The 24776-nt window shown below is 40.9% G+C and overlaps 1 protein-coding gene across 1 annotated transcript in view; it reads left to right on the forward strand.

Moving 5' to 3' along the window:
- Positions 1-1683: 1683 nt before the first annotated feature.
- Positions 1684-24776, forward strand: part of EPB41L4A (erythrocyte membrane protein band 4.1 like 4A) — a 132721-nt gene continuing 109628 nt past the window's right edge. The window contains exon 1 of the mRNA XM_042823098.1: positions 1684-1820. Coding sequence (XP_042679032.1) covers positions 1722-1820 — 99 coding nt within the window. The 5' untranslated portion in view covers positions 1684-1721. The remainder of the gene's footprint in view (positions 1821-24776) is intronic.

Raw genomic sequence — 24776 nt, forward strand, 5'->3', positions numbered from 1 at the left:
AAACTGCTCAGGTGCAGGACTGAGACTGAGCAATATGATCCATTTTTAAATTACAGTTAAAGGTTTTAAAACAGATTCTGAGTTCAACAAGCCCTCCCCCTCACTTGATTATCAGTGATTTATACATATATAATGACTTTAACTGACTGAGAGGGTAATTTATGTCATGACATGCATGATATATAGATCTAAATAGACTAAATGTGGGGGCGGGGGGAGGAAAGGAACCATCTGCTCCCTAGGAAACTGCTGTCAGAAGGATTCAAGAACTGTTTGAAAAATGTGGCAGGAAAAGCAGGAATAAATTTATATGAATTTCTTGTAATATCTAGATGATATGCTTACTGGGCATACACAATCCAACAAACATGATTAGGAATTCAAATTTTTAAGCTTTTGCAATACTTCGCAGTCTGTTTTTACGAACGTATATGATGCCAATTATGCAACTCTGACAAATTTGCCTTTTGCCTTGATGTTCACACTGCCCATGGGAAACATTCATTGGCTGGTTTGTCCATTTACAGGATGGATAAAGAGATTCCAAGACCTTGCTATTCAGGTTTGCACACAGCCTGCACTGAAAAAGGGAAAGGGAAAACAGGCTTCTATTTAGGGCAGCATTTAAACGCAGAAGTGTTCTCTACACCACACACCAAATGGCTATGAGGCTCTGCCAGGGGGAAAATCTCCTTCTGCCTTCCTCTTGCACAATATGAGCAAGCCAACCGTAAGAAAAACACTTAACATGTATTCTTAAATGTACACATGCAAATGTGTCTGATCTGCAGCTGGACAACTCATGCATGCAGAGTGAGATAAATGCATGGCACCTGTGGGAGCGGGGCTTAACCTCTGATTGAAGGGGAGAAAACATACAATATGGGTAGCACTGGTAGCAATAAACACAGAAGCACTTGCAACTTCTTTTACATCCTGTTTTTTTCACAAGACCGATAGTTCTTAAACGCATTTGCAGCAAGTTCACTATTTACACGAGAAGGCACTTCTGGCCGTGGCTTTAAAGCCATCCTTTCCCGGACCCCGCCGCCGTTTTCTCCAGCACTCCGCCACCACACGCGGGAAAAACCCATCAATCACCCTCGACACGACGCCCGCGAGGAGCCCGGCCTGCCCGGGCCCAGCAGGGGTCACTGCTGCCGCGGCGCGGGGCGCGGCCGGGCGGGGCGGCGGCGGGCAGGGCGGCTCTGGGTCTGGGCTAGAGCCGGGGGGGGACGCTCCGCCGGCAGCGCCGAGCGGCGGGGCAGCGCTCGGCGGACAGGTGCCGTCTGCGGCCTCCGCACCGGACCCGGCCGCCCGCGGCTCCGTTAGAGCGGGGTCGGCGGGCGCAAAAGCCGCGGCGCTGCCTCGGCGGCCGCTCCACCGGCACAAAGAGGCAGCGAGGGAACGTGCGCGCACGGGGAGGGGGACGGGCGGGTGGGCGGCTCGGCACCTCCCCGGGGCGGCGGCGGAGCGCCGTGACAGCGAGGGCCGTGCCCGACTCCTTCCTCCGCAGCTCCGCGTCTGCCTCTCGGCGGAGAGCTGCCCGCAGCCCCGTCCGAGCGCTCCCGCGGGGATGGCCGCGGCGGAGGGCGGTCCTGCGGGGCCGGGCGCTGAACTATAGCGGCCCCGGCCTGCAGCAGACGCGGCGGGGCGCGGAGCTCGAGGCGGCCCTGCCCGGCTGCGGCTCAGCCCTAATCGGCCCCCGGAGCCCAGCAGGCATGGGCTGCTTCTGCGCCGTCCCGGAGGAATTCTACTGCGAAGTTTTGTTCCTGGATGAGTCCAAGCTGACCCTCACCACGCATCAGCAGGGCATCAAGGTGAGGGCGGGCGGCGGCGCTGCCTCGCGTCTGGTCGTGCGGCCGGGAGGGGTCCCAGGGATCCCACGGGAGGTGAAAAAAATTATGGGGTGGCTTTGGTTGTGGTCTGGTGAGGGACGGGTGGCCCGGGAAGACGCGCGCCTTGGAAAGCTGTAGGATTTCAGTCAGCAGGTGCCGGACAGCGCGGAGCACTCCGGATTCTCCACGCGAGTGTTTTCCTGTACGTGCCGCAGAGAAGAAATAGAAGAGTGCGCTGCGCAGCCCCCCTGAGCCGCCGTTCCCGGCGGTGCCTCCCCGGCCCCTGGTAGCAGCAGCCCCCTTTGGCGGTGGCTGATGGCTCCCCAGCCGGGCGCCGGGCCGGTCCTGCCGGGCTCCATCGCGCGGCTTCGCGCTGCGGCTCTCCGCCTCGCGCTGCCGAGCCCCAGCAGAATGAGTGGAAGCCGAGGTTTTGCTGAAGGCCTTTGGCTTGGTCGGGTTTGGGTAAGCCCGGAAACAGCAAAATGGTGCGTCTTGGACACTTTAAGCACAACACGAGGTCTTGGAAATATTAGCAAAATAGCTTGAATCAGGAAATCAAACAAATGACAGAAAATAACAGTTCTTCTAATTTGATTCTGGAAAACGGATGAGACAATTCAAAGAATACACAGTTTTTACTTGGGTAGCCTGTATGTGTCAGCTCCAGTGACTGAAGTTTACTGGAGCAACCGGTAAGCTGGTTGAAAAGAAAGGAAAGGAGGAACAGAGAGCCTGTAATTAACAGTATAAATATAACCATAATCTTTGGCATTACCAGCTCTGTGTGTACAGAAAACTTTCATGCTTTGCAGAACCCACAACCTGCAGATACCTCAAAAATCTAAGCTTAGTGCAGAGGAGTAAGCAAATTGCAATGATACTGGAATTCAGTACCTACCTAAGGTCTTTCAGATGTGAGCTTTGACACATCTGAAAAACTTGTCTGTGCAGTCATGGAAGAATACTTGAGGAATAATCTGCAGAAAAAGTCCAGAAATAGTCTTGTAGTTAGCTTCACAAATCCAAGACCTGAAAGATGGTGGTTCTGTGCAGTGTCTGACAAAATCGTCCCAAATGTAGGAAAGGGTCTAAAAAAGGCACAACTCTGCTTTAAGAATCTGAGACTTGAAGTGCTGGGAATGGTCTTGTTTCAGATCAGGGTGTGGTTTCCTGCCATTGTTGCTGTGACCTGGCTGTGGTGTGATGCTGAAGATTTGATCCCTTCCACCTGCGCCTTCCCAGTGTTGAATTCCCATTCACTGAATTGTTGAATTCCCTTTCCCATTGAGCGCTTGTGGAGTGAACTGAAACAGTTTGTGGATTTGACAGAAAAGTAATAGTTGGCTAATATTGTACAGTCAGCACAAGGGATTACAACTTCAGGAACTTCAGGGAAAGAAGAATTTTTTTTTTTTTTAGCAGTCTTTTTGTTAGAGATTTTTTTCATTTTTTTTTTAGATTTAATTCGTATAATGTGAAACCAAGCCCTGGTGCTCCAGTTCCATGAGCAGAAGGGAGCTGTGCAGCTCTCTGACCTTGTCAGTGGTTTCTACCTTTGTGTTATTTCTCTGTTGTGTTTGTACAGCTGTGTGTGAAGAGCAGTGCATGTCTAGCTGAAGAGCAGCCATCACTTTTTCTACGTTAGTCCTCAGTTGGATTCTGTTCCTCTTTAGAACAGAGGGTAGAACCAGAAAGCAGAGGGTTTATGCTACTTTAAATTGCTTTTTTTCTGTGATTTTCCGCTGAAGTTGCATGATTATTTTATAGAAAAAAAGATCTTGCAATTTGACAAATTCTGACAAATTCGATGTTTTAAGCAAGAGATAAACCAGTTATATAACTCTGCTGAATGTTTTGTTTGTTGGCATACAAACCTCTAAAAACGCATTCTTAGTGAATCTGTTTTTACAGTATGTTAGCTTCAGCACAAGGTATGGATTATGAGTGTTTTTATGTATTTTATTCTAAAACTAAGATTTCCTTCTTTCTTCTGTTTTCACATGTTTAATTGGGTTTATAGTCACCCAGGAAGCTTACGGCTTTTGTAAAATTTTGCAAATTGTTCTCAATTACAAAAGAAATTTTTAGGTGGTTATAAAAGTGACACTATTCCATCCTTCTGCCCTAAGTATTTGCAATGTACTGTCTGTATATATACCTGGTTACAGTGGATTTAATGGTGTTTGCTGTGAAGGGTGACAGGCTAAGTCTGTCTCCAGGAGCTCTCAGCAACATTGCTGTTTTTGTCAATCTGAAATAAAGGCTTGAAGCAGATACTTACCCTGGAAGTTTGAAAAATGTTTTACTTGATTTGCATGACACTTAAATCTGTCTCGATGTATTTGACAGCAACTATATGTAACAAAATATGACATTTTTTGAGTTATGAACTCTATTAATGTACTCTCGATACAGAACAACTATGTGTGAACTTGATTGAAACACTCACTGCACAGGGCTGGTGGGAGAACAAGGCTCTCAGAGCTGGCCATCCTCTATGGATTTCTGAGGGCTCCTCAGAGAAAGAAGTCTGCTTTTCCTGCACGCAGGCAGGGCAAGATGAGGTGCAAGGAGATATAGCAACTCTCCAGGGTCTTGCAGCAGGTGGGCCAGCATCTAGCCTTGCACGAGGTCACTGGAGCCTGAGGCCTGGGCCTCACCCCTGGCAGTGCTCAGGTGATCTCTTCCATGTTGCAGCTCTGAATGGCTTTTGCTCCTCATGGTTTTCCATGTTTTTTCACTGCTGGCCACGCTGTCTTGCTGTTCTCTCTTTATATCTTTGCGGTGTCAGGTGAGAGTAAGTGTGGAAAGGTGCAAATTGGTTCTCCAGCTGTCAGGCTTACAGTAGGCTGATAACAGCTACAAAATCAGGAAATCAAATATTACATAGCAGTTTTTGTTTCCCTGTAGCCCATTGTCTGAGGGAGGTATTTGGGAGAGCAAGTATTTTGAGACAAAAAGGCAATGGCATTTTTTAGTCCAGACAGTTTGGGATTTGAAAGAGTCTATTTGCTGTGTTCTGGTACTGTGTGCCTGATGGAGGCATATGGTGCAAATTGAGGCATCTGTTCAGGCTCGTGTATGGAGCCCTAACAGTGGTGTTTATGACACCAGTTAAGAGATTTTAATAAAACTCATTACTAACAAGAATTACTTGGTAATTGAAACAATTTTTTTTTTTTTTTTTTTTTGCTTTTCCAGGACTATTATTTTAACCTGTCATCATACAGATCGAACAGTAAGTTAGGCAGCTTTATGCAAAGCGGCATCTGGTAGGCACTTTTTATTCGGTGGAGTTACGGGGCATGTCAGTAGTACTCTGATATGATGTCTGACTATGGAAGGATTTTGTATGTCACACACATTGGCTCTATTAAGAGTAATTGTCACTGAAGCTGTGCTTTATTGAACCATTTGCATTATTGGGTGTTGAGGAAACTCTGTACTGCCTTGAAAATTCTGCTGTGACTCATGCTTGTGATAACCTTTTGCAGAAAGATTAGCTGGCTTTTTTCACTCTCCCTTGGAGATCTCTCTTTCTTTTTAAATCTGAGCACTTTAAATTGTTCCAGAGTTCATGCTTGCAAACTATAACACACAAAAAAATGTGGGTGTACCTTTGGCATAAACTATTTTAGTTCTAGGGGACACCAGTAAATACGTATTTCTCCTGATATAAACACTTAGTGAATACACATGCCAGCAGAGCATAGATCCCTGCAACTAGGAAGATCTCATCGTTTGCTAGTGATTCAACTTGAGAGTCAGCACTGAAAATCATATTGGCAGTCATTAGCTGTGTGAATACGGGACATGTTCTTAGTGATAATAATTTCTGTTATGTTTCTGTGTCTTTCAAAAAGCATGTTTCTGTTATAAATTTTTTTCCTTACGCAGGTACACTGTTTCAGAAAGCCTAAAAATCTTTTTAATGGTAGATTGCAGCTGCTTTTGACCTATAGAAATTTTGGTCTGTGCTGTTAAAGTGCAGTATGAAAACTCGAGCACATTACATGTGGCTGTTCTTTGCCTTGGTTCGAATGGATTGAGAGATGTTTTCAATCCAGACTCTTCTAGATGTTCAGTGTGTTGTAGAGGAATGTTCAGAATTCTTGTGAAAAGGATAGTTAACAAAAGTTAAACCTTTGTTATCACAGTATTTAAAGAACAGAATTTTGAAATCTTGTTCTTTTTAAACTGAAACAGTATTTAGAAAAACTGTTTCCAAGTCTTGTTTGAAACCTTATCATTTCTTTTCTTTATAAAAACCGCAGGATTCTGTCAGTTGTGCATATTTTGCTTGTCAGCGGGGAAGCTAAACAAATAGTCTAAACAAAATCTAAGTGTGTATAAATGCATGATTTTCTTCAGAGATGTGGTATCACTAAAGATGTTTTCTAATAAAAGCTACAAAAATATTTCTAAGAAAAATGTGAATTATTTGTATTCCATAGCACATCACATGAGGAGGATTCTAAATTTTTATCTTTTTATTATGGATATAGAAAAGGATGAGAAAATGTGATTGTGCACTGTGTGCAAGGTGGCACATGTGGAATTGTGTGGTGTTCCAGTGCTCCAATTGAAAAGAAATGAAAGGAACAAGAGGATTCACATACCTTGCTATTAAGCACTTCTCAAAAATCACTGTCACATATATGAAGTAGATTACTAATTTTACTGAGGTCTTTGCAGGTGGGACCAGCAAAATACTCTGGGGAGTGACCAGAAAATAAATGAACGCTGAGATACTGTTTTCCCTAGGTGCATTTAACTAAATTAATGAAACCAGCATGACAGCACGAAGGAAATCCATTGACTTTTAAATGAAGTTACCTCTTAGTCGCCCTGAGATTCGAGCAGAAATATTGTCAGAGGAGTCTGTTCACTGGTTTCAATGAGTAATAATTTCTTTAATATAAATAATATAATCAGAGCAAATGTAAAGTTTGTGAGGCGCTGGTCTTATTAAGCTTCCTTTTGGATTTTGGTAAACTGGAATTAGCGTTTCTTGTATTGGACTACTTAGTGTAGTTAAATGCCATCTGTTGATATTATGTTTTATGTTCAGTTCTCAAACTGAATTTACTTGCAGAATTGCTACCCTTCCTCTTGCACTCAGGAAAGAAAATTGCTGGGAGCTGGAGCCGCTTGATGTCAAAGAAATTCTTAGAGAGACTAAATAATTGGGATCATGCTTCAGAAAGATGATTTAACTAATAAGTTGCTGGGTTTTTTATTGTTGTTATTTCATGCTGTATAATACATGTTACCAAGGTGCTATTAAAAATGTGTGAAAAAGTAAGTGGTTACATATTGATCATGTTGCCCCATTAATGATACTGATATTTTTGGTAGAAAGATGTCAGATTACTGCTTTAGTCTCCTTTCTTGTTTCTTGTCCTCCGTTGTTTTTGGTTTTGTTTTTCTTCAAATAGTATTTTCCTCAAAATAATTGCCTTTTTTAATAGTGATCTTACAGGTTTATTTGCTGTATTTTCATCACAAGTGAGATCTTTAAGGTCAAGTAATGTTTCAAAATCTGAGTAGACTTTTGTAGACTGCATTTTAGTACATTTCAGATCTTGTACTTACTGTGTATCAATTCAGTTTCGTAATTTAAAATCAAGATTGTAATTTCTGTGTTGATCGTGCTTTTGTTCCCGCTTCTTCCTTTGTATTCTCTCTTAGTGGTGGTTGAACCCTGCAGGCACAGGGGTCAAAGGGGCATGCCTGGGGTTGCCACATGCTATTACTTAGAAGTAGAAAGACAACAGAAACGTTGCAGAATGAGAGCTGGGCTCTTTTGGTTGTGTTGCGCTTTTCAGAGGGGAGCCTGTCTATTATTCCAAGTGGGAGCATGCCCTTTAATCTCTGTGAGAAGGTTGTATTCTTTGGTTTGCATCCATAAGTACTGTGAGGTTATTAATTTTTTTAAAAGCTAAAATTTAAATAGTCATATTTAGAGATTTATGTCACTGTAAGGCAGCCACACCTTGTTTTGTCTGCTGTGCCACTAGTTATGAGTTGACCATGCTCAGTGAGTCCTGGGGAGGCAGGTGCTCACCTGTAAGAAAAAGGGCCAGGGAGGACCAGTCTAAGGTGGATACAGACCACAGGCAGATGTCATCACACTAGCGAGCGGAATTGCATTGTTTATTTGACTGAAAGGACAGCACTGGCTATGGAAAGGACAGAATTAGGAGTTGGGTACAATTGGGAGTATCAGTGAGAGAGGAAAAGAAATGTGATGATGAGGGAAGAAACTTTTCAATCTAATAATTCTAATAGGTCCTTTCCAAAGCAGGAAATGAGAAACCTCAGTGATGTCTCTGAATTGACAGTATAAGCTGCCGTTACTGAAAAGAACAGTAAAATGTAAAATAGGGGTCATTCTTCACAGAAATCTTTAGGGACTGGAATGCCTTGTCAATATACAGAAAAAGGGTACTGTTTTGAAGTTTGTTTCTTAAAAGTCTCATAGAGTTTTGAAAGGATTGCTCTTAAACAGTTCCTTCTTTCTCTTTGCCTCTGGTGATTGTTTTGCTGTTCTTGTCTTGGTGCAATGTGATGGAGATGCATAGATGTGGCAGACCATCTCAGCAGTCTACTGTTGTTAGTGTTATTTAATGAGAGGGATCCATTATAGTCTGTGAAAACTAACCTCTACTCCTACTTACATATTAAAAATATGGAATAAATTCACTATTTTATAGTCATGGATAATTACTAATGGAGGAGAAAGTGGGCTATATTTTGTGTAGTTTGTGTTTTTTTTGTTTGTTTGCTTTTTGTCCGCATTTAGTCCTTACACTTGTTAGGGCCACAAATAGTTCTTTGTACTGCAGACAAGAAAATGCTTTTTATTTGTCTAGGTCTAGTTAACAAAGTTTCAGATGGGTGGGTAACATCTGAACGTGGTTGAATGTGATGTAATAAGTGGCTCTGCAGTTTGGTATCTTTACTGTGTTCTCAGGAAAATGTGAACTAGGCCAAAGAATTCATCCTTCAGTACACCATATGAGACAGGACACCTTTTAGCAAGGGAAAAGGAGCATCTTTTATTTCTAAGTGCATGAAAAATATTCTGAATACAGAAAATGACATGTAATTAGTGGTAAAATGTGACATGATTACTTATGTGAGTAAGCACACATTTTAGTGCTTTGCAGAACAAAAGGCATTTGACTGTCTTGCAGATTAAGGCAGGTTAATCTGCACTGCACTGCACTGCACTGGACCTGGTTCTTGTTTAGCACGTAACTGTATTTCTCAGGATAACTTTTCATTTATGACAGAGCCGTCTTTATAACGGGCTGTGCTGAGAACCCGCAAGGGTGAGTGTGTTTTAGTGTAAGATGTGTGATTACAAGGCATTGGTGAAGGTAACTACTCAGAATTCCAGAAGGAGGAAAAACACTTATATGACAACAACTGCTTTTTCAGTTTTAATACATGTTGAGAAACCTTTAGATTCTCAAGTTTTCTGAGGCCATGCTTGTTCTATCTGGGATGACAACATTATGGATGGAGTATAAGGAGCCCCAGGCATCGTGGGCTCAATGGTCCTCAATGGACATATCTGTACCATGTTGCACGTAGCTCAGACCTTCCCCTTGGAGTTTTATTTGAAGTTTGTGTAATGCTGGGAGACAGCCTTTCATTTGCATAGATGATTTATTCATTTTATATGTCAGAATAAAAGAAAGAACCGAGTCTCTGCCCGTCATAGTTCTGATTTTCAATGAGAGTGAGGAATAAGTGGTATGTATCAGGTGCTGTGAAGGTAGGTAATGTGGAAGACTGCCTGGAAGAACTGCAACTAGGGTGTTTATGTTGAGGACCATACAGCAAATAGTCCTAACAACTATGCATAGACCTTTGTTTACAGGAAATTAAGGTGCTTTAGCATGGATCATGGGAGAGGAAAGGTAGCTTTAGTTCAGTAGTGGTGGTCAGGAGACAAAGGCCTGGGGCAAATGAGGGGGGGATGCAAATTGATGGTGTGGTTATACTGGCAAAACACTTTTTCCAGATTGATGTTTCCTCTGAGAAAGAAGGAGAGAAGGCTACAAAAGCTTGTTATGAAACCTTTTGAAGAAGTGCTTGGATGTCCTGACTTGCCCTCAGCTTTTTGGGTTTCATTTGCATCAACTGCTTTGGGCAGGGTTGACTTGAAGGTGTTTTTTAGTATTTTTTTTAAGGATTGAATAAAGCCCTAGCATTCAAAAGACCAAATGTTTTGCTTCTGCTTTAAGTGATTCTTCAGTCATGTTCTTCTTCCCATTCTTTTTTTTCTATATAAAAATGTCCCAGCATGACCTTTTCATTTTGTGTGCAACATTTGAGTTGCGTGAATGCTTCGGTTTACTTTTCAGTGTGTGCTTTGAATGTGTAGGATCATATTTAGAAACAAAAGCTTCTGATATCTTTCAAAGATACAGCATTATTCTGTATTACTATGAATAGTCTTCTGGTTTTCAGAGTTAACACTTGACAACTCTAGACTCCTTAAAATCGCCTTTGCAAGCCCTTTTCCCCTTCAAAAGCAAGGTTTGTATTTTCACCTATCCCAGTGTTCCAAATAGATGTGGAGAAGATTTATTACAAAGAAAATGCTCTCAGCCCTCTGATTCCTTCAGTAATTCATTATTTGTGGGGTATTCTGGCAAGAGGTAGTACTCTTCCTTGGGCAGTGATTTGGTAATAGCATTTTTTTATCTTGTGAAAGCAATAGTGAGCTTACTAGAGCTTTTCTCTGATTTGAGAATAAATTGAGAATTTGGTTTCAATACAGTGAAAGCAAAAGATGTTTTAGCATGCTTCAGCACTGACTTCAAGCAGAGCCAGATTGGACCCAATTTTTCTATGGGCAGACTCAATAAATTATGACTCTTGAAAATAAAACATGTTAGATCTTGTTCAAAGATGTTAGATTATTATTCATATAAAAGAGACATACAAACTTTCTGCCTTTTCATTAAAAGTTAAATTTTTTTTTAGTCATCCTTGTCCTTTCTTTGGCATTCAGGTTTTAGGTCCAACTGTTGAAAGCATGAAAGCTGTGCTTGTTGTTCTCAAGACTGACTTTTATTCCATGATTGTGGAGCTGCTTTTTGTCTTTTCCTGCTTTCTGCAAGGAAAGCAATTTTTGTGAGCTGATTTCTGAAGACTTTTCTTGAAGATGATCTGAAGTGCAAGTCATGTTAGTTTACAAACTCCACTTTGTTGAACAAATACAAGTGAATAGAAGTCCGCATGGTGGGTCAGAAAAAAATATCTTTCTGACATTGTGTGTATGTCTGTATAGAAATTAGAGGGGGGTCTTTGTGAAAGGAGGATGTTTAGGAGCTGGAATCTATAATGTCAAAAGGAGAGAAGTATTGCAAATGTTCTTTTCTTTTGTTGTTTTTCTTTGCATTAATTTGAATTGTAATAACCTCATTTTTTCCCCCCTGTAGCTTGCAGAAGCTCTGTAAGAAGGCATAAGTCCCACAGGAAGGCATGCTTCTGATTGGGCATACTTTGCTGAGAGGAAGACCTGACTAGGGGAAATTAAACAAGATGAGTTCATTGAAAATGAACAGAAACTAGTTTTTCATTTTAGATGTCTTTTTTTTGCCCTCTTAGATATTCAGTATCTTTATTTATTGCTCGTGAGAATTATGTAGGTCAGGGTTGAGGCTTTGCAGTAGGACAACATAGGTAAACCTCCCTACAAAATAATTAATTCAGAACTTTTCATAAGCAAATAATGCACTTAGAGAAACTCCTAAATCAAAAGGGTAGGTGGAATTTTCTTCAGTTTTATTTTATCCTACCAAGTGCCTTCTCGTGATGATTCAAAACACGTATTTTTTTTAATATGCCTGCTCTACTGTTGGAGCATGTTTAAGCATGCACTTGAGAAGTCACAAAAGTACAAGCCAGTATTCATTACTGTACTCAACTATCTTCTGAAGTTCTATCAGTGTGTGCGGTGTCCACCTCCTTGCTTTAACAGAGATTATTCTTTGTGTGTGTTTGTGTAAAATCCACCATTTGGCTGATCTCATTCTGTGGAACTTGGTGCGAGTTTCTTTTGCCTTTGCTGAGGGTGAATTTAGTTCTTCATCTTACTACACTTGACATAAATTTCCGCAATGACACAGTGTCATTACTTAAAAGAAAGGTACTTTATGGGTTGCTACTTACTGTGTGGTTTCTCAGGTTTGTTCTGATTTGTGTTTTATTTTGTGCATACTGAAAGAATGTGGGATAAGAAAATTAACTTGGAACTGTAGCAGTTGAATTTTAAACATTGATTTCTGAGGGAACAAAAAACAAGATAATGTTCTTGACCTCATCAGAGCATGCCAAACTGGAAGCATGCTGTCATGTACGGTAGCTAGCAAGGAGTACATTGCTTGTAAGAAGCAGGTGTGTGCTGTGGGTTCACCATGCATGCAGATGTGCTTGCAATTTGAAGTCAGTTTAGACCATTACTGGGCAGAGTTACAAGGAGCAGGAAACCTGATCCGGCTGATAGGCACTTTCAAAACAGCACAGCCTTGCAAAGAGGAAAAAAGGTCATGATGCAGGGAAGAGCACGATTCTTCTAAGCTCTTCTAAGTCTGAAACTGGAGTAGGGAACCAAACTGTTTACAAGAAGTTGCAGTAGAGATTGTTTAAAGCATACACAAAGGAAGTCTTGTGTTCTTTCAAGAGCTAGCCATTTTCTGTCTTGAAGAAGGGACCAAACATTTAATTAAACAGTACATTGACTATTAGTTTATGCTTTAGTATTCCTGATACATGAAGGTAGTTGTTCAAGTATACAGCTGTTTCCTCCTGTACACATTGGCACCTGAGTTTTTTTTTTTCTTTTTAGAATCATTTTTGGTCATGACAGCATGTTTGCAGATTAAAATGAAGGAGAAAAGAGGGCATGCTGTCAGTGCAAGGAATATTATCTCTATGCTGTAGGACGTCTGATTAGATTTGGGTTGTTCTTTCGACAGCATAAATTTTGTGGGTAAACAGCACTAGGCATTCACTCCAAATAATAAGCATGTGGGATGGATGGATTGTGAAGAACTGACCTGTATTTACTTGCTGCAGGAATGTCATAGTTCTAGGTAAGGATGTTCTGTTTTTACTACAGAACATTTATGAAGGTAAAAAGCTGTGAAAAGAATCTGTACAGAAGCAAACTATTTTTTGCTTTCCTCAAGTGGGAAGGATAATAGGTTAGAAATACCAGTTTGACAGACTCCCTGGAGTGGGCTGGCAGGGAGATACACTGTGACTACAGGAGCAGCTTGAAGGTTTGCAGGTGAGCCTGAAGATTTTAAGCATCTTCTGCACAAAGCTGCAAAGGTAGCTTGTAGCACCAATAGTTCTCACTAAACCATGTCCCTCATCACAGTGTCCAAACGTTTCTTGAACACCTTCAGAGTTGGTGATTCCACCACCTCCCTGGGCAGCCCATTCCAGTGCCTGACCACTCTTTCAGAGAAGTAGTATTTCTAACATGCAGCCTGATCTCCCCTGGTGCAGCTTGAAGCCATTCCTCTAGCCCCATCACCAGTTACACAAGTGAAGAGCTGACCCTACAACCACCCTTCAGGTAGTTATAGAGAGCAATGAAGTCTCCCCTGAGCCTCCTCTTCTCCAGACTGAACAATCCCAGCTCCCTCAGCCACTCCTCGTAAGACTTGTGCTCCAGACCCCTCACCAGTTTCACTGCCCTTCTCTGGACGTGCTCCAGGGTCTCAATGTCTTTCTTGCAGTGAGGGGCCCAAAACTGGACACAGCTCTCAAGATGTGGCCTCACGAGAGCTGAATACAGTGGGACAATCACTGCCCTGTTCCTGCTGGCAGCACTGTTCCTGATGCAAGCCAGGATGCCATTGGCCTTCTTGGCCACCTGGGCACACTGTCGGCTCATGTTCAGCCGAGCATCAATCAATACCCCCACATCCATTTCCTCTACACAGCCTTCCAGCCACTCCACCCCAAGCCTGTAGCTTTGCCTGGAGTTGTTGTGGCCAAAGTGCAGGACCTGACATTTGGCCTTGTTGAAACTCATCCCACTGGCTTCAGCCAATCAGACATTCCTTTCAAGGGATTCAAAGGAATAAAAAAAAAATGGCAAGACAACAAAAATGATACATTAAAAAAAAGAAGAAATTGCAAGGATTTGGCCGTAGTAAGGAAGATCCTGTTGATGTCTATTGTATCATGTAATCATAGGCAGGAGAGGCATGATATTTATTTTCAAAAGCGTTTAGACAAATGTGTCTTTCCAAAGCTGGTATTTCTAAAGATTATGTTTGGCACTAAGATAATTCTGGAAATCTGTCCTAAGACCTGAATTAACAGTTACAAGGTAACTATCGATACAGTATCACTTACATAAAGATTTCTTTACTGTGCCTGGTTTTACGAGTGTTAGATCCATGAGCTAAAACTGGAAAGCAGTGTCTTGGCATAATGAGTTGACGTTTTCTAATTCAGTGCTAGAAACAGAAGTTACCAGGTTTTATGCTGTTAAGTTAATATTATAAAACCAACAAACCTTCAGCCTCCCCTCCCCCCCCAAAAAAGAACAACCCAAGAAACAAGCCAAAACCACACCGTCACCACCAAAAAAAAGAACAAAGCCCAATTCTACATAATTAAATGTGGATTTAACAGTTTTAAGGAACTGACACAAAGAAATGGTTGCCTCTAAGCAATACTGTAATTTTTCACATATGAACATATTAAAACTGTGTTTCAGAAGGGAGGTTTGACTATTGCAGAGTCATTTATGTAGTGATATGCAGCTGAAAATTGTCTGATTCAGGTGTTCCTCTGTCTGAAATCAAGTACTTCAGTGAGAATATAGTATCTAAACCTCTGATGTGTAGTAGTTCTGAGTTCTGCTCATTCTTAGAAGTTTCTACCTAAAAGTCTGGCCGAATGATCAAGATTACCAGTGTCAGCTGTGGTAGCTATCAACATTCAGGAATTGCAAATGTTTTCTAAGTAAATTTGGTTTCATTACTTTTCACATGCCTGTGTAGTTTGTAATAAATGTAGTTCTGCTCACATGGGTATCTTTTTAAAGATGTTTGAGTTGTTTGGAAACATTCAAATCTGCAGTGTTGCAGTTGGATTCTTATGCTGAATTTCCCTTTGGTGTTTTCTTCAGTACAAAGTCTTGGAATGTCTTTCCTGCTCTCATTTGAAATAATTAAAACTTTCTGTTGTCATGGTTGCAGTGAGGCACTTAATAGCACAAACCCTGCTGACTCTTAAAACCAGTAAGCCTGCATATTTGTATGAGGAAGCATGAAAGTAAAACAAGCGTTATGATTTCAAGATTTTTTTTTCCTTGAAGCTGAAATCATCATTTCTCAGTGGCTAGGATTGTTTCTGTTGAGTAATAGGAGTAGAAGGGAATTGGATGAAAAGGATGTGTGATCAATTTTTTATAAATTGCATTAGATGAAGACGTTACAGATATGTGGTTTGTTCTTTACGGTATTTTTTTCTCATCTGATCTGTTCTTGAAAACCTCTACCAACCTTCCAAGAGCAGCTTTCTGCAGCCTTCCAAGAGCTCAGCTGCAGTCCTTTGTTATTCTTCCAGTTAGAAAGCATTCCCTAACATTTAGCCAGGGTCACTTTGTTTTCAGTTAAGCTACGTTCATTTCTTCCTAGCTCCAGCAAGCCTGTGCGTAGAGTACATTTGATCCTTTACCTAACATGCTATTTTATAGTATGTTGGGTGATCTGAAGCAAGAAAATACTGGACAGATTTGATCCTGGGTTGGGGCTGGTACTCTTGACAGTTGCCTGCCAACCAAGATGATGGAGGATGTGCTTATGTGGAGTATTAAGTTGTATTTAGATCTTCTTCATTGCCATAGTCATACTAATGTAATGCAAAATATGCATATCCCTGTATGGGTGCACTTACTTGAGAGGTAGAGTAGCAGTGTTGTTAAGCTGCTGCCTCTATGGGTTATTGTTCTGCCCTGTTTTTCTGAGAGTCCCCAGGCAGAGAAGATTTAATCTGGTGACTTATAAAAGCTTTGGCAACTTCTCCCTCCAAACCACAACACTCTTTTCAGATGTGTAGTGTTGTCATTGTGCCTTATGTTGGAAATCCCTGGAGCTGTTTGCAAACATCCTGCATTCCATCCTGCGTTCCAAGGCAGCTTTAGAGTGAGCAGGGCTGGGATCCAGGAGAAGTCTAAAATATGTGATGTGAAATAGCATCCTTAGTCAGATAATGGGGAGACACTGTTAAGATTGGTCTACTGGCTGAAGTGTTGAGATGACTGGTGACTGAGAGGTGTGCAGTTCTTCCTCCTAGCAGTCTAGTCCTAGTGTCTGTATTCTGTCCTGGCACTGCAGAAAGGGAAGCTATTTATTTCTTGTATGTGGGCTTTTTTTCCTCGTTATTTTGACAGTTAAGTTTGAGAAGCTAAGGACTATTAGATGTATTCTTTACAAACCCCAGCATAGGGAACTTCAGTGTTATGGAAGTCTCCTCAGGCCTCTTCCCTGTAACTAAGGACGATGATAGAAGAGCAGACAACGCAAGTGATTTGAAGGCAAGTAAGTACTGTGGTACTTTATATTTTAATTAAAATTGATCTTCCAAGGTGTCACTGAATTATCTAGATCAGTCTGTGTCCACGACAGAGGCAGCAGTCCTGCAAGCCCACCAGCCCAGAAAGGGAAAGGGAAAAAGGGGAGAGTGGGGAGATGGGAGCTGTGCCCAAGCACAGAACAGTGGCAACAATCTGAGGAGAAAAGTTAATTTTACTAAGTATGATATTGGAATGCAAGATAACAAAATATAATACAACGTAATATAATGTATATAGTAAATACAGTGTAATTGGAATTGAGGCTAATAAATCAAATAAGAGAGTGCCCAAAACCAAAGGCCTTACTCTAAACTGAAGGAGAAATGGCTGTGGAGCACAGCCACACACTGCCAGGCAGTGCCAGAGAGTGCGAGTCCCGTGACTTACCAGCTTTGTCTTCCCCTTGAGCATATCCCCTCTGGGATATGTAGTTATTCTCTTCTGAGAGCCAGGTGTTCAGAAAATAGGTGGTCCATGGAAGTGGGGCATTGACTCTTTTAACTCCCAGTGCTTTACACGATGTTGTGATGTGGAATACCAATAGAAAAAATCGTGAAACCATGACACCAGGTGTGAGTCCTACTAGTGTACAGTTCTTTTTTAGAAGTTCTAAGAGGACTTTGAAGACTTAACATGTTTTCAAGCAAAAATCTGTGGTTTTATTTAACCTCAAAGATCTCAAAGATGACTGAAAAAGAGAATAAGCTCACATACAGAAGCATAGTGAAAAATGGACAAATCAGCCTCATCACTAGCTCTGTCAACTTCCTTACCCTCTGCCTTTTAAAAAATGAAGTAAATGCCTTCAGTCAGACATCAATTTCTCTCTGCAGGCTTAGTTTTTAAGTTTGATTTTGTGTACTGCTTTTTTAACATCTCCCTGATACTGTTGCATTGAGTGCCCATTCTCATTTCTAAAAGTTGCTATGAATGCACCTCCCAAAGAATTTTAGAAAGATTTTGGAAAATGCATGGTTGCTGGAAGAGCCCTCTATGTTCAGGAAGTTTGTGTTAATGAACTTGTGTCATGTGCAGGTGAAGCTGTGTGTAGTTTGGGCTTAGGCTTTGAAAATACTCCATTTGTAACAGCTTCTCATTAGGTGGTTCTCTTTTTTCGCATTTGCAGCGTTCTCCAGTTTTGTGGTTTCAAGTAGTTGTTTTTCTTCTAGCAGCGTAACGGTAGTGTTAGCCACCTTTTTTATCAATTGGTATCCAGAGTTACAGAAAGCAGAAAAGGGTGTTGAATCAATATTTTTCACTGTTGTTCCGGTTTGGATTCAATTAAATTGAATTTCCATAGAAATGAAGAATAAATGTTGGTCTTTGTCTCCAAACAGACACTGGCTTGCTGAGATGCTTGTATTCAGGGACAGCCTGCTTCGTGTTACCTATCTGATGAGTTCCCCAAGGAAAGAGTGTGTTTCTTAGCGCATTGCAATCGGGCTCTTCTGATCTGTCTCCTCTTCAGATCCAAAAATCCTGAGTGCAGTAGAAATATGAATGACATGATAGAGATGATATTCCCTTCCGTTCATGCCTCATCTTGCCTGAACTTGCTAGTATTTGTACCTGTAGCAGGATAGATGGAAAGGAGAGGAGGTATACAACAAAGATGTTTTAAAATTATTAATACTTGACTGAATTAAGAGGGGAAATGTTTTTGATTAAGAGTGAATGTGTTTTTTGATCTCTATCCTAATTATATCTGCATGTTTCTTCACTTCTGATTTGGCCCAGCCCTATCTAGGGTAGCCTGAGGACTGCTTTAAAGTGCTCCAGTTGGCTGTGATTCACAGGGAGCCATGTGCCACCTGCTTGTGGCTGGAACAAGGCTTATCCAAGGCACACCCTCTCCCCACCCTCAGAAGGATCTGTGGGAAGGAATGTGTGGGAGCTGGATGTCTTGAGAAGCAGCTTGCTGGGGTCCACCAACATGGGGAGTCCCTAGCAGGGAACTTGTTGCAAGCTTCCTCTTCAAGCTAATTGGGATGCAGAGAAAAACAGAACTTCTGCTGACTGCCTTTAAACACCTTGACGTCCTCATGATGAAGGCTCTGAGAGCTACTATCTGAAGCCTTACAATTTTAAGGATGGCCATTATGATTTCACATAGAAGCTTGTGTGTTTTCTCAAGTACCTATTCTACTTAAAAACAACTGTTGAAACACTTCAGTTTGTAAGTCAGCAATGCAAATATTTTGTGACTGGATTCTTTGCAAAAATGTTAGTTACGCAGGCAAAAGAACCATATTCCAAAGAGATGGTTTTTTTTGCCTTGGTTAACTTATAAAGAGTGAGTTTATTGTTCATGTTGCTGAAAAGATTTTTTTGTCATGCTGTTTTACTTAACTGAATGGTTATTAATAGTAAATTCAGTAAGTAATTACAGAATATATTATGTAATAGTTTTTTCAGGTCATACTTTGTTCAACTTTTCAACTGATGTGATTTTGTTATTTTTTCTCTACTCTGCATTAGAAGTGTTTCAAAAAATGCTATTGAATCTACTTTTCTTCCTACCTGCCCTTCAAAATGACTGTGTTATGAGGGTCTGTGGTACGAATGCTTGTGATGAGATGCTTTGTTGATGGTACAACTAATGCAGTCATATTTAGATTATAATAGGAATTGAGGTGCCATTGTAAGAGTTTAGGAAAATAAACTTATTCCAGTGCATTGTACTAGTACTAAGATAGGTGTTGGTACATGGGGAATTGCTCTCTGCAGCCTTTCCAATGGACTCATCAGTGTACAAGATTCATATTAAAACATGTAATACTACTTTGCCGAATGTTAATTCCAATGCAGAACAAAGTATGTTTTCTTCTTTTTTCCCATCTTAACCTTTTCCTTTAATCCAGTTTTGTGTTGCAGAAGGCTGTTGCCAGCAATGGAAAAAATTCACTTTACAGTTCAGAAGATTAACTAGTGGTGAAAAAGTAATCAGCTGTCTGGTTCATAGAATCAGGGCTGGTTTAAGATTATTTTGAACTATGATATTCTAAGGCATGTAGCAGAAAATCCGAAATGATATAAGTATTGATTGTAGAAATAAGTTCTCAGGATTTTTGAACATCTGAATGAGATCTGTGCAAAGTACCTGTGGAGTTTTGTAACTGGTTTGGTTTTACTGGGTAGTCATTTTAAGTATTACCCTGAAATTGAACAGAAGTAAGACGCTGTTAAATTCCTTGCATAAGCATTTCCTTTCCATGATGGAGATGCAGTGGTGATGTAACAAAAAAAAAATGAATGCACCATCTGAAAAAGTCAATTAGTCACAAGCCAAACCCACTACATGACAGTTTTGACAGCATTTCTATTTGATTCAGCTTGCTTACAAAGTTGTTTTACATTATTTCCCAAAAACCTTACTTTTCAACTGTAAGCTTGGTATGGATTAGAATATAATGCCAAAATGGGGAAACTATGCCAGTGTGTTTTTTTTGGCGTAGTAAAATAATTGTGTTAAATGTTAATATATTGAATCTGTATACTTGATTGTGTAGGAGGAACAAAATATAAAATGCATATTTCTTCAGTTTGTGAATGCTCTGAGCTTTCATACAAAACAGATATTCTGCAGTCATGCGTAAAATTATTGAATTGCGTGTCTCTGTCTCTTTAATGTTGCTTCCTTTGATCTGACAAGTTCAGAAGCTTGCATGGTGAGCAGTTTAAAATTGTTTATCTTACTGTTTACACTGTAGTACCAGTAACATGCTGGCATTTTGTAGTTAAGGTTAGGCTTACTGGTGTCAGTTTAGTTATATTAGTTTATTTTTTCCCCCTCATTTTATATCTAGAGGAATTACAGTCCCACAAGTCCAATGCTAGTTATTGATAACAATAACAATACTCCCAAGGCAGAGGTGTTAAGATTGATGGGTAAGTAGTGGAGTACAAACAGATAGTGGAGCACAAATAAACAGATGCGTGTGCATTTGTGTGTGTGCATATGCCGTACATAAATGTGCAATGTGTGTATAACATGAGAGTAATTTAAAGGTCAGAGCTGTTTCTTGAGAGATGAGTGGCTGAGGTGTGCAGTGTGGTGAAAATCTGCTGGACTACTGTGGGCCATGTAACTTTGCTTGAAAGTCCAAAAAAAAGTTTTTGAATCCCTTGTAAAGGAGCTGAGGTTGCTCTTAATATGTTCAAGAGTTAATCTACAGTGGAGTGAAATTTACAAATGTAATATCCTCCTAATATGCAATATCATGGATCTTTTCTTACAGAAGATGTTGTAAATGTGAAGTTCTGGAGTCACAGTATCATAGAGATTGGAAGTCATCATTGGAGATGATCTAGCCCCACCCGTTGCTAAAGCAGGTTCCCTTCAGCAGTTTACATAGGGAAGTGTCCGGGTGGGTCTTGAATGTCTCAAAAGGAGACTGCACAGCCTCTCTGGGCAACCTGTGCCAGTGCTGTCACACTCACAGTGAAGTATGTTTTCCTTGTGTTCCTATGGAACTTCCTCTACTCCAGTTTGTGCTCATTGATCCTTGTCCTGTTGCTGGGCACTGCCAAAAAGAGCCTGGCCCTGTTTTCTTGAATAGTATTTTTATATGTGCTTTAGTTAAGCGTGGCACTCAGCACTGTGGCAACCAAGGAAATTACCACAAAATCCCTTCTGTTCCTTCTGGCTTTATTGTCTGTTTCTCTGTTGTATGCATGAGAGCTCTTAGCCTTTTTTTCCCATGTATATTCAGTGATCTAGGTAGATGCTCGATTTTTGTCTATGAATGTTTTTCCACCTATTTCAAAAGGCTGTTTCCAAGTTCCATGCAGTTGAGGATGACCTTTGATAACCTCCACAAAGGTGTTGAAGAAAAGGGGCATGGTGTTGGGGTAGAAATTTTAAAAGCTCTGTTCACATAATCCCAGATGAATTAGAATAGGTTGAAAAAGCTTCAAAACATTCTCTGGGACTTTTTGATTTATCTAGCCAGTTGTGTACAGACACATACCATAAAGATTACTTAATGTAGTAATCATCTTTGTAAGCAGACTAATTGGACATATACCAACAGTATTTGAATCGAAAAGCAAATTTTAATACAATATTGTGTAACTGCATGAAGTTGCATTTTCAGCCATTGAAATCTTTAATATGTTAATATGTAACATTTTCCTGTGTCTTTTTCAGAAAATATAATGAAAGGATTTGCAGCAATGCTCTTCTGTTGTTAGTGATACAGTTGATAAACACAAGCTATGGAATTTATAAATGGCCCAGAATAGAACTTCTGTATGGCTTATGTTGTTTGTTTATACTTTGTATATGGTTTATATAGATTTTTTTTCTTCATTGGTTTTTCTCCAGTGATTACTCTTTAGATTCCGTCTTTTCTACTGGCTGTTTTAAAATGCAATTACTCAGGCTCTTTTCTGGCATTGGATATTACAGATAACTCCAGCTTTGTAGTATTGAACTTATGATTCATTTCCATGTACTTCTGCGTACGACAAGGAAAAAAAAGTTATCAGGGAAATCAGGTCAGTGGAGATAAAACTGCTAACGTCAGTGACAAAACCCTCCTAATAGCAGGGAGTATGAAATCTCCCTGACAGCAGAGAGCTCATTTTTTTTTGGTTTTATGAACAGTGTTTACAGTGGATGTTTCAGTAGCCCAGGTGTGTTTTTATGCTTCATTTATGTGTGGGAGCATGCTGTGAGTAAAATTGAGCTCAGACTGGGAAGTTTTTGATGGAATCTGAATATTCCCAAGATTTACATTAGTGTAGTATTCATCAGTGGGTGTATAGATATTATCTAGATTTCACATAGTTTTGGAGCTTGTGAAGAAAATATTGCTGTTACAGTTCCAGGCTTGCGATAAGTTTTGTGGAGCATCACCATGGAAGTAATCTGTCTTGACGTGACTGCAGGGAGCCGGTCTTAGCTTGGTAAAGTTAGGTATGCTTCTGTCCGTGTCACAAATGAACATGGCCTTGGCCAGTGTTAAAAGTGCAGTCTGAATCTGTTTCGTAGGGCTTTGTTATGCTGCTGGTTACCAATATGTTGGTAACCCTCTAGCAGGGATTTTTTTTTTCCTGACATCTTTTGCTTAGGCAAACAGGAGTGGCCAGAAAAGCCTCTCATTCTGGTCACTTTTGAAAAATTACTTTGTTCTGTATTCTGTGTGTGAAATGTTAAACTAGCTAATCTTTCTGCCTGTGTAACAGCAGCAAACAATGGAGAAAACAGATTTGTGAGATGGCACAGGGTTCTTGCCTTGCAGACTCTGAATTATCACATAATCACAGAGTGGCCCGGGTTGGAAGAGGCCTCAAGGATCACGCATCTCCAACCTCCCTGCAATTAGTGTGGTGGGAATATAAAGCCAGTCCAGGCTGTGTTGTGTACTTCACCTGAATGGGAGTGTTCTGTAGTTAGACTTACATGCTGTTCCTAAGGGGAAGTAAAAGCTAAGCTTTTAAAGCCAGCTATGAGTAAGTGGCACAACAAATGGGTGCCTGACAGGCTCTTTCTCTTGTGCAAGGCATGTTGGTTGCTGCTTTGTTCCTGTTTGATTCCCACTCTCTTCTTACCTTCTGTATTTTTCTTCTGTTTTTATTTGGTGTTGTGTCTGTACATGTTTTGCCTTTTTGTATCCTTGCCTTGATAGCTTGCAAGCTCTTGTTGCATGGAGCGTTTCTCAAAAGTTGTGAATGAGCAGATCATTCTACGGAATAAACAACTGCACAGCAGAGATCTCACAGCACTGTACAGGATGGTAGGGGATGAGGCGCTGTGGGTGTGTTCACAGCTTCCAGCAAAAGTGCAAAGCTGTGTGCTGCTTCCAGAAGGTAGGCACTAGGGCTGCCCCATGACTCCTGGTGGGCAGGAGGAGGCAGAAGCCCAAAGGTGCCTGCTTGTTTGTATGGGTAGTGTCTGTGGTGAGCAGAAAGGAGGACCATTCCATCTATCTCTGAATAGTGCATCTGTGGTATTTTTCCTCCTGATGTGGCTCCGGGAACATCCACCCTTCAAGTTAACATCTCTGTTCTCTCATATTTGAAAAAAAAAAGATTGAAAGAAAAAATTCTCAAAGATTGAAATCTTCCGAATCTTCCATTTGTTCTTCAACTATGTTAAAAGTGCCCCTCAGCTGCTGTGTGTTACACTGCTTATCAGTATGCAGGACCTGGTGTGTGACTGTTTTATATACACCTCCAGATCTTTTGGTCTCTGCTGTCTGACATTTGAGCAAGAGAAAACTGAAATTTTGCAAGGTCAATTTCCCATTCACTTTGCCACAGAGATTGCACAAAAAGGGAGTCCTTGTGTTAGTCTTTCCAGAATTGGAGTACTGTTTTCAAATACTGCCTTTAAGTAGTGACCCATATGTGAGGTTGGTTAAAAACAGCTGATGCTGGGAGCATGGCTGCAGTTTCCAGGGCTGCTCAGCTGCATGCTGCATTTGTGTGAGCTGTGTGTCCTTCTCATATCTGTGGGGTGAAAGATGAAGAGTTTGTTGCATAGCAGTGGTCAGAGCTGTTTGGAAGAAGCTTCGAGCTGACAGCAATTAAAAGAGCTCCCCCCTTTTCTCAAATCCAGTCAACATTTGTACAATTTATTCTAATTGATTTTTGAAACAAAATCCATTTTCTTCTTAATGGTTCAGTTTGTTTTAGAAAAGAAATAGTGCCTCTGCTTATGGCTCAGCACAAGATGCTCCTTGCCTGTGCTGATGATACAAATTTGACAAGCTGGGTTTGAGAAATCTCTTGTAGTAACAGTGCCAGCACTAAGTACACCCAGCCTGGAGCCCCACCGTCCCCAGGGCTGCCTTTCATCTCTGCTCTGGTAACTGCAGAAAACATTCCTTCAAATCCCGTCCATCTGTCCTGAAAGACCAGATATTTTATTTTTTTCCAAAATTCTCCTTCCCCTTTGGATCCTTATCTGTTCAAACTTGATCTTTCTTGTCCTTGTGAGAGATGAATTGAGGGGTGCCTTTTAGGTGTCCATGATCCATTTTTGGTGCAGCTCAGACCAGTCATGACAAGTTGACACCTTTATGTATGTAAGTCAAAGTGGGACACTTCAAAAACTCAGAATAGTTATGCCCAGTTATGAAGATATCAGTGAACATTCAATTTGCAGGTTTTGGTAGCATGTGGATGCAGAAATGTAAGGGAACTACAACTAAAGAAGCCTGACGGGATAAAATCAGAGAAGATCGGTTCCAAGATTACTTCTGTTTATTTCATATGAGGAATTTAGTAGTTCTTCGGGCAATAGCCATAGGAAGAAAATCCTTGCTTGTTTCCTTGCTTGTTTCCTTGCTTGTTTCCTTGCTTGT

This window comes from Centrocercus urophasianus, unplaced genomic scaffold (assembly GCF_019232065.1).
Source record: "Centrocercus urophasianus isolate 14NV4802_14NV808 unplaced genomic scaffold, USGS_Curo_1.0 seq_21, whole genome shotgun sequence".
NCBI lineage: Eukaryota > Metazoa > Chordata > Aves > Galliformes > Phasianidae > Centrocercus > Centrocercus urophasianus.